We start from the raw sequence: 14,493 nt of genomic DNA, 5'->3' as shown, positions 1-14,493 counted from the left end.
CAACGGGCACAAACTGAAACACAGACAATTCCATCTGAACATGAGGAAAAACTTCTTCACTGTGAGGGTGACAGAGCACTAGACCAGGTTGCCCGGAGAGGTTGTGGAGTCTCCTTCTCTGGAAATATTCAAAACGCGCCTGGATGCGATCCTGTGCAACGTGCTCTAGGTGACCCTGCTTGAGCAGGGGGGTTGGACTAGATGATCTCCAGAGGTCCCTTCCAACCTCGGCGATTCTGTGCTTCCTTAAACCTAGTCTGTCTTGTTGAGTATCTGTGCCTCAGAAGTATGAAGTTGTCCCTCTGGCCTTCGCTAAGACTCTTCATGCTTGCCCTCGGCCCTATTCTCTGTGACTACATCTCCCATGGGATGCCAAGACCCTGTATCTGAGAGATGCTGCAACGTAGAGAAAAAAGGAGTCCTCGCAGTCTCATAGCTGCACAGTCATAAATTACAGCACTGCACCACGATTACAGTGCTGAATATCGCTCCCACTCCATGGCCATGCAGGAGGCCTTTCCTGATCCCTGTATCCTCCCATTAATGAATTCTGCTTTCCCCCAAACTCATTCAAATCATGAGGTATGAGAGGTCCTGTACTGGTGTCATCTGCTCTGGTAGGAGTTTACTTAAGCCCTCTTTAAATGCCTGGTAGCAGCTGAAAACGTCTCAACTTAAATATCCTGATTGTTCTCTATTTTGTTCCTGTTAACCTTCAGAGAAGCCTGCTGTCTTCATGAAGTCCTTGGACGATGTTTTTGGTGAGGAGCGAGGTGTGGTTAAACTGGAATGTGAAGTCTCCAAAGAGAAGGTCAAACCCGTTTGGAAAAAGGATGGTGTGGAGCTCACTTCTAGCAACAAATATGAGCAGACGCAGTCTGGGAAGACCCTGTGCCTCCTTATCTGTGACCTCGAAAAGACAGATGCAGGTTTATACACGTGTGATATTGGCACTGATGTTGCCAAGTCAAAGGTTGGCGTTCAGGGTGAGTACTGTAGTCAATGGTGGCCAGTCGAGGGGCGCTGGGAATACGTATGGGTTTGGTCACTTTGTCTCACACCTATTCTTCCATGAGCCTCAAGGGTCTCCACTGTAAACCGGTGTTGCCAGAATTATTATACAACACAATGACGTCTGAACACCCCTTGTTATTCTTCTTTTGTAAGTGTGCCTGGTGTTTTAATGAAAATCACTGGACATATCAAGAACATGCCAATTACGTTTCTTTCCTGAACACCCCTAAAATGGAGAAATGCTCCCAAGAAGAGCTACTAATTTCTTAAAATAAAAGAACCTTGTGTTTCACATGTTTCAGCTATTAGTTCAGTCAGTTGTGGGAATGTAAAAGTTAGAACATTGTCTGTTAAAGACCCGAATAATTCCTCCGGTCCTTTAATCCTTGTGGCTGCCTGTTGGAAGGAGGAGTGTTCAAGGCTTTCAAACTCCTATTTGGTATTTTTTGAATTCCAGTTTTGAATTCCAGTCCATTTTGAACACCAGGAGGGGTTGGACAGTGAGAAAATAACAAACACAAACATCCCATTTCTCGGATCAGCATGGGCAAAAGCCTTTGTTTCACACAGCATCCCAAAGGCTTCCTAGGTCTGATAGCTTTTCCCCTCTCTAGCCTATTGAATCTTGACTCTGTTCCCCGGAGCAGGCTGTTCTCCACACAGTCATTCCAGAGTGAAGCCAGGAGATTCACATGGTTCTTTTCCTATAGCCTTGCGGTGACTCTGAGGGGAAAGTGTCGGAAAAACTCTTCCCCACGTCAAATGCATCAGTAAGGAATGCAGTGCTGTCCTGCAAATCCTGTAGATAAACGAGCCAGATGAGCTAAAAATGATAACACCACTGCTCATGTCAGTCTTTAAAGCCTTTTCTCGTTATAATCATTGTATTAACCTACTTTTTGCCTTCCAGAATTAAACATTGGCATAACCAAACGGCTAAAGAATACTGAAATCCAGGAGGGAGAAGATTGCACTTTTGAGTGTATTTTGTCCCATGAAAGCATCGATGACTTCCACTGGACACTGAATGGGAGCAAAGTGGCAAGCGGTGGGCAATTTGAAGTATTTAACATGGGTCGGAAATATACACTCAATATCAAAAGTGCGACTGTTGCTGATACTGGAGAAGTCATTTTCACTGCCCGTGGTCTAACCTCCAAGGCCTCTCTGGTTGTGAAAGGTAATGAGATCAAACTGATTATGGGGTCTGAGTGTTTTCTTTTCATAGCGTATCTCAGTAAACCATGAGGGCAAACTCCTGACGTGATGGAAGTGAACAGCAACCTTCCCTGTGAGCCCAGAGGCACTGAGAATTTCCCTGAAAAACAAGCGAAAGGCTGAAACTTTTTATAGATGTCTGAAGAGTTGCAGAATGCATTGATTAGTGTTGCAAGTGCACTTCTCTCTACCTCTAGCTCCATTAATAATGGACCAAGAATGATCTGTTCAAATAACTGTAAATGCAAATATCCTTTAAGTCTAAGCTGAAGGGATGGTCTTCATCATATCTAACTGTACACACAGCTGCTACCTAGAATGTGTGCATCTGAAATAGTCCCCCAAGGCTCCCTGGGTAGCCAGCAGAGAGAAGAAATGGGTAGCTTTCGGACATGGTTCCTCTGCCACAGTTGGACATATTTAGGACAGAATGAACTGTTGCCTGAACACCATTGCCTGTACTGAGTAGATCACTGCTGGCTATAAAGGGGACCTGGAGTGGTTGCCTCCACAACATATCTCCATACGGTTGATGTCTGCATTTGGTGAGGTAAATCGCACCCTAAATGCACATGCCAGTAAAGACAAAATGACAGCCTCTGATGTGAATGCCATCCAGACAAGTCTGCAATTCCTATAAATGATCACTACTGTTCACTGAGAGCCCATAACTGCAATGAATGTGCACTAAACAAGAACGCTTCTATTTCCCTCTGTTCCCATCATAACCTGAATCATTCATTGGGCAACATGAAAATTTATTGTATATTTTAGTTGAAAAAACAACAAAACTCCCTATATTGATCATGATTGTAGATTTTTATTCAGGACTCTTTTCTCCTTCAGAAAAACCTACAGAGGTTACAAAACAACTGGAGGATAAAACAGCAGCAGCAGGGCAGGACATCTGCCTGAGCTGCGAATTGTCAAAACCCGATGCAAGCATTCGGTGGTACAAGGATGGCAAAGCAATCCGAAAAAGCCAGAAATACGACTTGCAGCAAGAGGGAACACAAGCCGTTCTGATCATCCATGACTCCACAGTCAAGGACAGCAGGGAGTACACCTGTGAGACAGAGGTCTCAAAAACGAAAGCCAGGATCACGGTGCAAGGTCAGCAGAAGGGCACGCAGGGGCTGGAAAGTATAAAAGTTGGGGTAAAAATTTGCAACCTGCGGGAGATGTTCTTCTCTCCTGTTTCCCTAAACAGGACCAAATTTGGTTTTCAAAGATTTCTATGGATTAAAATTTTTTTAAAAATTCTGCAAAAAAACCTTCTAGGTCCTGAAGAATCTTTTGCATTAATTGATGAGCTAATCAAAAATGTCAATTTGTATTAATTTTTTTTGAATATGGGCATCAAACATTATATGCAGCTTGCCAGATGAGATCTCACGATCACCTGTACAATGTCATTAAGCTTTCCAGATATCTGATAATATTTTACCTGGTACATCCTATGGCAGGAAGTGGGCTTGGTGATCTTCTGAGATCCTTTCCATCTCTGTTTTCTGTGATTCTACTAGTTGGGGACAGAGGAGAGTCAAGATTGCGCTGTTTATGCTGAGGACTTGTTGGGTAACAAATTCTCTCTTTTATTTTCTTCCTGCAGAAAAACCCAATTACTTTGTCAAGGAACTTTCAGATCTGAAAGTCAATGAAAATGGAGTTGCAGTTTTTGTGTGCCAGAGTGAGAAAGCCGCATCCTCTGTGGTCTGGAGGAAAGGCATAGCAGAACTCAGGGCAAGCAGGAAATACGAGATCACCCAGAAAGGCAAACTCCTGCAGCTGACCATAAATAACTTGGAGAAAAATGACAATGACACTTACACCTGCGACATTGGGGATGCCCAGTCCAGAGCGAAGCTAGTCGTACAAGGTAAAATGGGAGGAACATGACTATACAGCCTGTTTCTCCAGCAGGAAGTGTTACCTTGGTGGAACTTGTACATTTATGCCAGATCTCTGAAACTCCAGCAGTCTGGTCTCACCAGCAGCTCTGTGCATGACCTGTGTTGACAGACATGCGGAGGGCAAAACACCCTGGGAGGGAAGGAACTATACAAGCTAGCCCAGTGCTTCTGGGTGGCTGCATGGCCAGATGTCTAAGTGCTGCCACCTATGCGTAGGCAGATCTATTTCTCAGCGTACGGCCACTGATTCCTGGCTATATCTGACTCATGGTGTGTATATACAGTGCAGGACGTATGGGCAAAATCTTAGCAACACTGAGAACTGCACTTGCAGAGCAACCTGTTGATCTGAAGCGTTTACACTGGGAATACTTTAGGTCTGATTTAAAAAACAAAATGCTGATGTGAGGAGGTGCTGGTGTTTCTTTCTGGATATATGATTCATAAGATTCGTGGTGCCTGCTGCTGGACAAGGGAAAACTTATTCTGCCTCTAGGCTTTTTTCTCCATGTCTCTTGATGCCCCTTTCCAGTAGTGGCCTCTCAAAGACGATGAGTAGATGAGTGGTCCGGTGCTCGTTGTATGTTTTTAGCATCCCTCTGTGCCTTAGAGGCGAATTGCAGCCTCCACCTGAAAAGCACAGCCCAAGCAGGTTTTGTTTGATGTTACAGGCAGCAAACAAACTGAGGAAGGGGTGAGGTGGCCAGTGCAGATGGCAGGGCAGTACGTACAGGGAATAAATGAAGTTTGGTTGTTACTGCTTCTCACAGTCCACTCGTCACAGCCCCATTTGGGAGAAACTCTTGAGATGAGATAGATGAAGCAATGAAGAGAATAGGAGGAACAATCTGAGAACAGTCACACGGAGCTGCAGTGGCAGCGTGCTGTGAAGTTATTAAAGACTTGGGGGTTAAGGCTGAGTCCTGCACCTCTGACCATCTGCCACTGCAGCTTTGAGAAGCAAGGAGGTGTGCTTAATCCCCTTGTTGCCTCAGGATTTGAGCCGTCTGAATTTGGTTTGAGGTTTCTGACACTTACTTTTTTGGGTGAAAAAACCACTCATCTCTGTCACAGAGCTCAAGATTATTTGGCTCGAAGAGGTAACATGTAAAATAAACATAAGTCATGAAGAATATGGCAGCATCGTACTTACGGTTCAGTAAAAACTCCGTCTACTGGTTTTGTAACTAGGAGCAGCATTAGGTATGTCTTTGTGTACAGTGATAACCTTTTATATGTACACACACCCACACACATTATATATATGTATATATATACACACATACACACAGTTTTTCAGGGCTGTTTTGTATTTCCTTTTATTAAAGCTGCACCCAGACAGACGCTCCATTTCCCACTGTGTTTGTGTTCGGGCTGAGCTCAAAGAAGTGGGGAGCTGAGTGGTCATATCCCATAGAGAGAAAGCTATATTTGCTCCAGAAAAATACAATAAGCAGAGGTAGTTCTCATAGGCTCACTGATGTCTAGGACACAGTGGCACTCAGAGCTTCACTTTGTCCCTGTTCCAGGTAGTTCCTTTAGGAGAAAGGTTATAATACTGGGTTTACAATGTACTGAGTACTTGTTCTACTATACGTGTTTTATTATTTTGAAGTTGTCTTCATCCTATTTTGGTGTGTGTCCTGTAAATATGTATATTATCTTCCTGTGAATAATTGTTTTGTTCAGTAACAAGAGAGTTATATTTCAGACTTCTTTATCATGATTCTGTTGTTGTTGTTGTTGTTGTTGTTATGAAATACTCGTGCAAGAAGTCTTGGAATTTTCCGTACCAATTTTCATGCTAGAAGCTGGAGATTCCAGTAATAGATGTATCTATGTTCCTTTCAGGCCAGAAAGTGCTAATAACAGAAGACCTGGAAGATGTCAATGTGTTAGAAGGAGAATCTGCCATGTTCAAATGCAGAATCTCTCCTGTAGACTATAGCAAAGTGCAGTGGTTTTTGGATAAAACCCCACTCCATACCAATGAACTTAATGACATCCAGTCTCAGCCTGGTGGATATCACTTGCTAACCTTGAAAAAACTCTCACTGAAGGACTCGGGGGTCATTACTTTTGAAGCTGGTGATACGAAAACATCCGCCAGTTTGGTTGTTAAAGGTAATTCAAGCATCAAAACTGCAGGAGAGTTTAGAATAAGTAGAAATAACTGCTAGATAATGTGGATAGGTGAAAAAAAGAGCAAAAATGCTACAAATTAGGCCTCATCGTATGTTTACCTGGGTATGTTCAAGAATAGTGTTAGGTGTATAATAAAGCTAGAGTTAGGGAATTAATGTTTTGTAATCCTGGAGAACTGCCAGTGTGTTTGTTGGACCTTAGATGGGAATATTATAGTATGGGGATGGTTCACTGCATACCTCCGCTGGTTTTCCTTGAGCAGAGATAGGATGGCACGGCGATGGTCAGGGAGAAGACTTGCGCGTTCATAAGCCTGTACTAGAAGACAGCAGAAGACAGCAAGAAACTGTTCTTTCTTTTCACGACCTCAGTAGAGGTTTCTTCCTCCTTCCTCTTCCACAATAAGTGCCTGCTCTACACTAACTCATCTTAAAGCCTGGAATCCCAGGCTGGGATAGAGCCTGAATGGGAATCTCCACCGGGACCCTTTCACTGGCAGCTCTGCTTTCCTCTCTGTGTCTGTTCTGTGCTGGTTTTTAAGCTTGTCCTTCATGTCTGTTAAAAATATGTTGTTGGTTCTCATAATGAGAAATTAGTACCACTGGTCGTGTCAGAAGATGCTTTGTCGTTTCTTTGTGTCCTCCGTGTTATGCATGAGATCGCCTCGGTAAGGTTTTGCAGCTTTTTGTGTCTGTGGTCCAGTTCCAACCAGCAATCCGCAACTCAGTTCAGTGTCTCCCATCCCTGACCAACTTCTGAGAATTGTATCACCAGGAGCTTCTCCAGAAGTTGGTTCGCTGATGGCACTGACCTTTGTTGTTCTGTGTCTTCTCTGCCTCGCTCCATGGATCTGGCTGTCATCCCGGAATGATATGTGGAAGCTGAAGGAGGAAATTTTCTCTTAACGCCTGGGCCCTGGCAGAGTCTCTGCGTTATATTACACCATTTCTGTTTTCCTTTCACTGCTGAGGGCACAGGGAATCAAAATTCAAATAACTAAGTAACTGGCCACTGCTTAAGATCTTTGAGGGCTGAAATTTCACACTATTCTTTGGAGTGCTGAAACCAGTTCCATACTGTTTGTGTCATTAGTAGCAACAGCAGTGTTTAACGCTAGTGCTTACAGTAACAACAGTAATAGTGGCAATGTCTTGAATAGTCCAAATAGTAGTTAAAAGAAAAAAGTATATGGTCTTAAGCATTTTTTTGCTGCTGTGGAGTGCTGAATTGTAAAAAAAATCTATTTAGTTTGCTTGCTAGTTTTTTTTTTTGTTTCTGTAGTTTTGTATCTGAACAAAAAGGGTTGAAACAAAAAGGAAAAAAGTGATTTCCAAGCTCATGCATTTCCTTAAACATTTGCAATATTCCCTTTCAGAGCAACCTGTTCTTTTCAAGCAAGAGCTCCAAAATGAAGAGGCTAAAGAAGGAAAACAAGTCAAGCTGACCTGTGAGCTCAGCAAACCTGATATGCCAGTGAAATGGATGAAGGGAGACACTGTTCTCTATGCCAGCGAGAAGTATGAGTTTAAACAGCACGGTACTGTGGCAGAACTCATTATTCGAGATGTCGAGTCAGTAGACGCTGGGATCTATACCTGCAGCGCTGGGGAACTGAAGACCACTGCTCGGGTGAAAGTAAATGGTAGGCAGACTAGATACGTGGCAACACTTTCCTAATGCATTGTGTAATAGAGTTGCTATAAAGAAACAGCACTTCTTTATTGCAGCAGTGCCATCTGTGAATTCATGGTTAAAATTTAACAATAATATGTATACTTGTAAGTACATTTATGTATTTCTTGAATGTGGTTTCACATTATGTTTCTGGGATTTTAGGCCTGTAACTTCCCACTGAGGTGGAAATAAATGTTAAGGTTTCATGTTCTATACGCTGCATGCCAGAGTTCCCAAACTATTAGCTATTTTACATGGCTGTGGTTAAGACTGGAATTAGAATTGGAGACCTTGAAAAGTAGTACATGCCACAGAGGAAAGCAGGAGAGAGAGAGGGCGTGAGTACTGTCACAGAGCCCTGCAGCGGCTGGGGATTTGATAGGTGAGGATGCGCAGAGGACCGTGAAGTAGTCCCTACAAAAGATAAGAGAAACTTCTCTCATACCCCAAGGAATCCCTAATGATCTGATAATACCTGGGAGAGAGTTTTCTTCCTGCTCCCAAACAGAGTGACATGGTTGGGAAGAAAACTCTCTGCTGCTGCCTATCCCACTGCTCTGCTCTTATGAAAGAGGACTGGCTGGAAGTGTGTTAGTTTTAAGGAGTGACAGCTGCCCTGGAGTGCTTATTGCACAGCGGGAGAAGAACAGGAGAAGGTACGTGCCATACCTGATCTCTGTGTTTCTGTGCTCTAGCTGTGCCTGTCCTCTTCCAACAAACCCTGGAGAGCACGGAAATGGAAGAGGGGAAAACTGTCTCTTTGCGCTGTGAACTCACAAAACCTGACGCACCTGTGGTGTGGAAGAAGGGAGGAGAGACGATCCAGGCAAGTGCCAAATATGAAATGAAGCAGAAGGGGACAGTGGCGGAGCTGGTGATTCATAATGCAGAGGCAGAAGATGCAGGAAGATACACCTGTGACACTGGAGACCAGCAGACCACAGCCCAAGTCAAAATCCATGGTAAGAATAAGATACCGGCTTGTGACTATTTGTTGTTGTTTTTGCCATGGTCCTGCTAGGTCCTGCCAATCAAATATTCCTGGTCTGGTAAAATATCTATCCTTGCTTCTGAAATAACTATTCTGTTTTCTGCTCTGGACAGAGACACTTGTCTGAGCTCTAAGCCAGGAGGTAAGAATGGCCTCGGCTATTTTGTTAGAGACTGTGCAGTTCTTTCCATCAGCTACTGAGCCATTTTTTTCATGTGTCTGTGACCAACAGTATTTGGGCAACAGAGGAGTTCTTACTTTGATATCAAATTATTGTAAAATAATTATCTTGTTTTTATTTCCCTTGATTTCATGGTGTGCTAATATAAATGCAACTAAAGTCCTGGAAGTGCAGGTGAGTCGCAGTTAATTAGCTGTATACCAAGGGAATTGTTTTTGGCACTGTTTAAGTCCCTTATGAGGTAACCGATTGGTACCGATGCCCCTTAAATAAAATGAACGCTTCATCCCTCAGCCATCTGTGCACTCATCAAAGAAGATCTTAAGAGCTTGGAAGCTTTGGAAGGGGGGACAGCCAGCCTACGCTGCGAGCTGAGCAGGGAGGCCCCCGTGGAGTGGAGGAAGGGGCACACTGTTCTCAGACCAAGTAAGAAGTACAGGATGAAACGAGAGGGTGCTGTGGCTGAGCTGCTGATCCACGATCTGGACTCAAAGGATGCTGGAGACTATACCTGTGTAGTGGGAAACGAAAAAACCACAGCAGCCTTATCAGTGAATGGTAAAAAGTCAGAAATGACCCGTGAAACTCTGGAACGTTTTTGTCCATCCCCTCCATCCTCCTTTCTGCGTAGTTCCTAACAACACCTATCTTTATGTCTCGCTTCTACTTTTTTCATCCTTATTTTTCATGTTACCATGTCACTGCTTTCTCCATTCCCCATCCACCATCAGCGTTCAGTGTGCTCTGTGTTGCATGTATGTGTGTTGTGCTGTCTTCCCAGAGACCTTTCTCAAATGAATGCTGCTGACGTGCTTGTGTGTTTTATTGAATTAGTATGGAAACATAAGACACCTTGGGATTTTCTGTTAAGGAGGGCTTAGCACCCTTAATGATGAGGATAAGTTTGTCAATAATATGTGTGATCCAAACCAAATCAGAGGCTTTGATTCCCAAAGAACAGTTCACTTAAGGGTTTTTTTCTTCCAGCCAGAGAAATGGCAGGATGTGTTTGAGGATAAGAGTGGTGGAATAAGGCCTGGGTAGTTACGTGATAAATCACAGTTCAGCCTTTTACCGGAGGTGCTGGGGTAAGGCTTTGAGTTGCAATGCCTATTCATTGTGCGTCTCTCAGCCCTGCCAGTTCGTTTCAAAAAAGAACTGAAGAACGAGGAAGGCACAGAGAGCGGAACAGCCACTCTGCAGTGCGAGCTGAGCAAGGCGGTTGACTCGGTCGAGTGGAGGAAGGATGAGAAGGTGCTGATGCCAAGCAGCAAATACAAAATGAGACAGGAAGGCCGTTTTGCCGAGCTGGTAATCCAGGATCTGGAATTGACGGATGCTGGGAATTACACTTGCGTGTGCGAAGACCAGAAGACAACAGCTGCTTTGCGAGTGAACGGTAAACGTTCTACCCCTGTTTATCATTTAGCCCTTCCCTGAAACTTCGTGTGTTGGACGCTCGGTGTTTTCTGATCTTCTGAGGACCTGCCAGTATGGTTTCTTGGAGAGGTTTCATGTTCTTAGCTCTGTGATGACTATGAGTCACCCTGCTAAAGGACATTTCCCTGTGCTTTTTTGCTTTGACGCAGCATAGCTAGGTTCTGTGCTGTTTTCTCTCATTTCTTTTCCTTTACTGTAGGAGTTCTTCCCCCCCCCCCCCCCCAAACTTACCACTCTATTCATCTAGCAGTAACGCATGTTTAACTAAATGTATATGCTGCAGTCTGGTAGCTCACGGAAAAGTCCAGGTCATTTCATTCTAGCTCTGATTCCGTCTCTGTTGGTATTGCGTCCTTCAGCCTTGCCTATCCTCTTCCAAGAAGAACTGGTGAACAAGAAAGCTACGGAGGGAGAGGCAGTCGCTTTGCAGTGTAAACTCAGCAAGTCAGCCCCGGCCGCATGGAGAAAGGGGCATCAGGTTCTCAAGCCAAGTGAGAAATACAAAATAAAACAGGAAGGCCCCTTTGTGGAGCTGATGATCCAGGATTTGGATTTGACAGACGCTGGCGATTACAGCTGCGCGTGTGGAGATCAACAGACTACAGCTGCGTTGATAGTAAATGGTAAAAAGAAATCTGAGGCGCATGCCCCAAGTAAACCTGTATATTCCAGACACTCTTCCTCTTTTTCTCCTATTGCATCTTTTTCCTGTATATTTTCCAGCTCCTCCATTGCTGATTGATTTTCCTTTCCTGTTTTCCTTCTCTCTCTTTTTACCCGATCTCTTCTTGATGTGCTGTTTGTCTTCCTAGATGCTATGTTTAAACAGCAAATGGAGTACAGGTTCCCAACTCAGTACAATCTCCTAGTCCAGTGTAGCTGCTTGTTTAAAAGTTTTCCCACAGGAATTGTCCTAAAAGTGGGACTAATATTTGCTTTGTGTTACTTAGAACGTTGCTCCCAAGATGAGCAAGCTTTTGTCGGTATATGATGCTACACACTGACTGTCTTAATGAAAACGCAGCCTTTTTATGCTCCTGCAGTTCCCACCCCTTTTTTGTCGATTGTTTTTTTAGTCTCCCAAAGCACGTATTTTATCTCTGCAGAAAGCTGGCAGCCTGTTTGCAACTGTTTTATTTGAAGGAGCCCTGTTTATAGAAGTACAGACAGTGCAATAAATCAGGCATTTCTGTAGAACCGCTGGTTCTCTCAAAGGAAACAAAAAGCTTTAGGCCTCGCATTGAAATGTGGCCTCTGGTTTTATGCCTATACTTCTGTTGATGCATATAATAAAGGGTGATGACTCGATCTTGTCAACTAAGGCTGCAGATGGAAAGACAGGCTTTTGAAGCAGATTTTAAAGGGTGAGGACAGGAAATTAAAAGGCAAACTGAAATCTCTTGAAATGCTAGAGATTTTAAGAGAGTCCTGAAATGTAAAGGTTTTATGGCATCAGTGACATGCAGCTGCAGAGAAATAAGAAAAGAGAGTAAGTTCATGGGTCAGACTTTCTCAGCTTTGATGCCATGTCCATATTGCATTTACTCTACAGTCCTACCTACTCTTTTCATCAAAGAACTGGTGGATGAAGAAGCTACGGAAGGTAAAAGCGTCTCTCTGCGCTGTGAGCTGAACAAGGCTGCCGCTAACGTGGAGTGGAAAAAGGGACTCAAGACCCTCAAATCAAGTGACAAGTATAGAATGAAACGAGAAGGTGTCGTTGCTGAGCTCATAATCCAAAACGTAGACACGGCGGATGCTGGAAATTATTGCTGTGTGTGCGGAGACCAGCAGACTATGGCTGTTTTAACAGTACATGGTAAAACACGCAAACCCAGAAACGTGCTTAAAGTAACTGTAGTGTTTCCTCCGTTCATTTGGATGGGCACCCAGTGCGCCCTGCCACCTCCTTCACTGTGACTTAGCGATTTTTAGGTTTCCAAAAATTCATAGAAATTAGGTTATTCCCCGATAAGCTTTTTTCAGGGAACTTGCAATCTTACTCCCATACTTCATTCCTGGGACAACAAGGTGCTTTTATACATACGGGCCAGTTGTCATTGTATTCAGTTAGTCTCATGTGTAAAGCAAGCTGAAACCTTCTAGCTGCCAGTCATTCTCAGCGAGAACTTTGATTTTTGCTGAAACGGATGTGTTTGAAAGAGAATGTCAGTTCAGGTAAAAATGTTCGTTTTCCCACCATGTACTGAAATGAATATTTTCATTTCAAACTGACATTTTAGAATGAAACTTCAGTGTTTCATTTTTTATGTCGAATGTCTTTTCATTTGCTTAAATATGTGAAGGCAGAGCGAACATCCTCCTTTCATTTCAGTTTAAAAGTTCATATGAGAAAACCAATTTTTTTTCAAAAATTTCAAATTAAGATTTATTTTTTGCTTGAAATTTTACAGGAAAAAATTGGGTTTTCTACTGATGTTTTCTACTTCTGTCTGTATTGATCTGTGACTCTAAGTACATGTAAAATATCTCTGTGTATTACTGAAAGTATTGAGTCCTTGCCTGGTGATACGATTTCTTTCCTCATACTGATTCCTGGAGGCTTGTGACAGTTTATGTTCTTGTATTGGCATATCAGTTCAAGATAATAGGGACAAGGAGGAGGATGTTTAATTTTAACTCTTTGGAGCATTACGTCTCACTGCCCGTCTTGCTGTCTCTCAGCTTTGCCTGCGTTTTTCAAAGAAGGGCTGAAGAACAGAGAAGCCACAGATGGTGCAACAGCCACTCTGCGCTGTGAGCTAAGCAAAGTCGGTGTCCCGGTGGAGTGGAAAAAAGGGGACAAGCTTCTCAAACCGAGTGATAAGTATAGGATGAGACAGGAAGATACTTCTGCAGAACTACTGATACGAGACCTGGAGGTAGAAGATACAGGAGAATATATGTGTGTGTGTGGAGATCAGAAGACCTCGGCTGTATTGACAGTCCATGGTAAAGAAACCAATTCTCGCTTATGGTATCGGTATCTCAGAGATCCCCCTTTTCTTTGAGATGTCCCTTTCTTGCCTGTTTTGATGTTTTGATTCTGCAGCCTTTTCTTGGTCTGCTGGCTCATTTTAAAGCGAAAAAAGCACCCATATGTAAGGCCAGAAGTGACTAGGCCTCTCACAACGTGTTTGTTTTCAGAGAATTTGGCACTCACGTCTCACTTGCATCAGTGGATTTCAATGCTTAACTTGAAGGAAAGTTTGTTTTAAAAATGCTGAGCTCAGTTAGGAAGAGGTGGTTTTTTTTTTCGTTCAGGAATGGATGACTGTGCTTCTTCCTTGCAGGACTGTGATACATCCTGCTGATGGGGAAGAAAAAACCCAAATCATTTTTCTGAAGGTCCTGATTTAAGGAGTAGTGAGAGAAATTTTGTTCCTCCCTCTGCCATGGTGAATAGTGTGACAGTCTTGGTTATGCTTTAGCGGAGGCAATTCACATGTAGTTCCAGTAAATGAAAGAATTGTTTCCATTTGAGATGTATCTTAATGCTGAAATGCTTTTAAGGACATGGACAAAACTGTGGAGGCAAAACTCTCTCTTCTCTCAGATTTCTCTGCATGCTTTTCCTTCCTCTTCTTTATCCTGATCAAATACACTTCTGTTTTTCCCTTCCTCTAAACTAGCATTTTCTTCCCCGTGCCAGTCACTTGCTGAAAAACCTCCCCCTGCCCCCAGTTCCTGATATTAGAGCCATTATGCCCTTGGAAATTATGGCTTAAAGGTGCACCTAAAGTTAGTTTGCCAGTTTTTTTCTGATCAAGAAAGGGAAATTATGATATCGGGGAAGGTATTTCCTGTAGAGATCTGCAAAAAACAAGGCTGTCATCAAGGGCAATGACTTTCAGTCAAGTGATTAGTGTTCAGGACAGATGGACTCACATGGCAGTAGATACAGAGGACTATTGGAA

General features: G+C 43.3%; 1 protein-coding gene across 1 annotated transcript in view; it reads left to right on the top strand.

Moving 5' to 3' along the window:
• LOC136991344 (obscurin-like) overlaps positions 1-14,493 on the top strand; it is a 138,160-nt gene that overhangs the window by 33,596 nt on the left and 90,071 nt on the right. Inside the window, 12 exon segments of the mRNA XM_067292210.1 lie at positions 720-986; positions 1,925-2,194; positions 3,079-3,345; positions 3,845-4,111; positions 5,997-6,269; positions 7,666-7,932; positions 8,660-8,926; positions 9,431-9,694; positions 10,269-10,535; positions 10,936-11,199; positions 12,129-12,395; positions 13,262-13,528. Coding sequence (XP_067148311.1) covers positions 720-986; positions 1,925-2,194; positions 3,079-3,345; positions 3,845-4,111; positions 5,997-6,269; positions 7,666-7,932; positions 8,660-8,926; positions 9,431-9,694; positions 10,269-10,535; positions 10,936-11,199; positions 12,129-12,395; positions 13,262-13,528 — 3,207 coding nt within the window.

This window comes from Apteryx mantelli, chromosome 2 (genome assembly GCF_036417845.1).
Source record: "Apteryx mantelli isolate bAptMan1 chromosome 2, bAptMan1.hap1, whole genome shotgun sequence".
NCBI lineage: Eukaryota > Metazoa > Chordata > Aves > Apterygiformes > Apterygidae > Apteryx > Apteryx mantelli.
The sequence above is the reverse complement of the archived record's forward strand: the minus strand, read 5'-3'. Positions and strand labels throughout refer to the sequence as shown.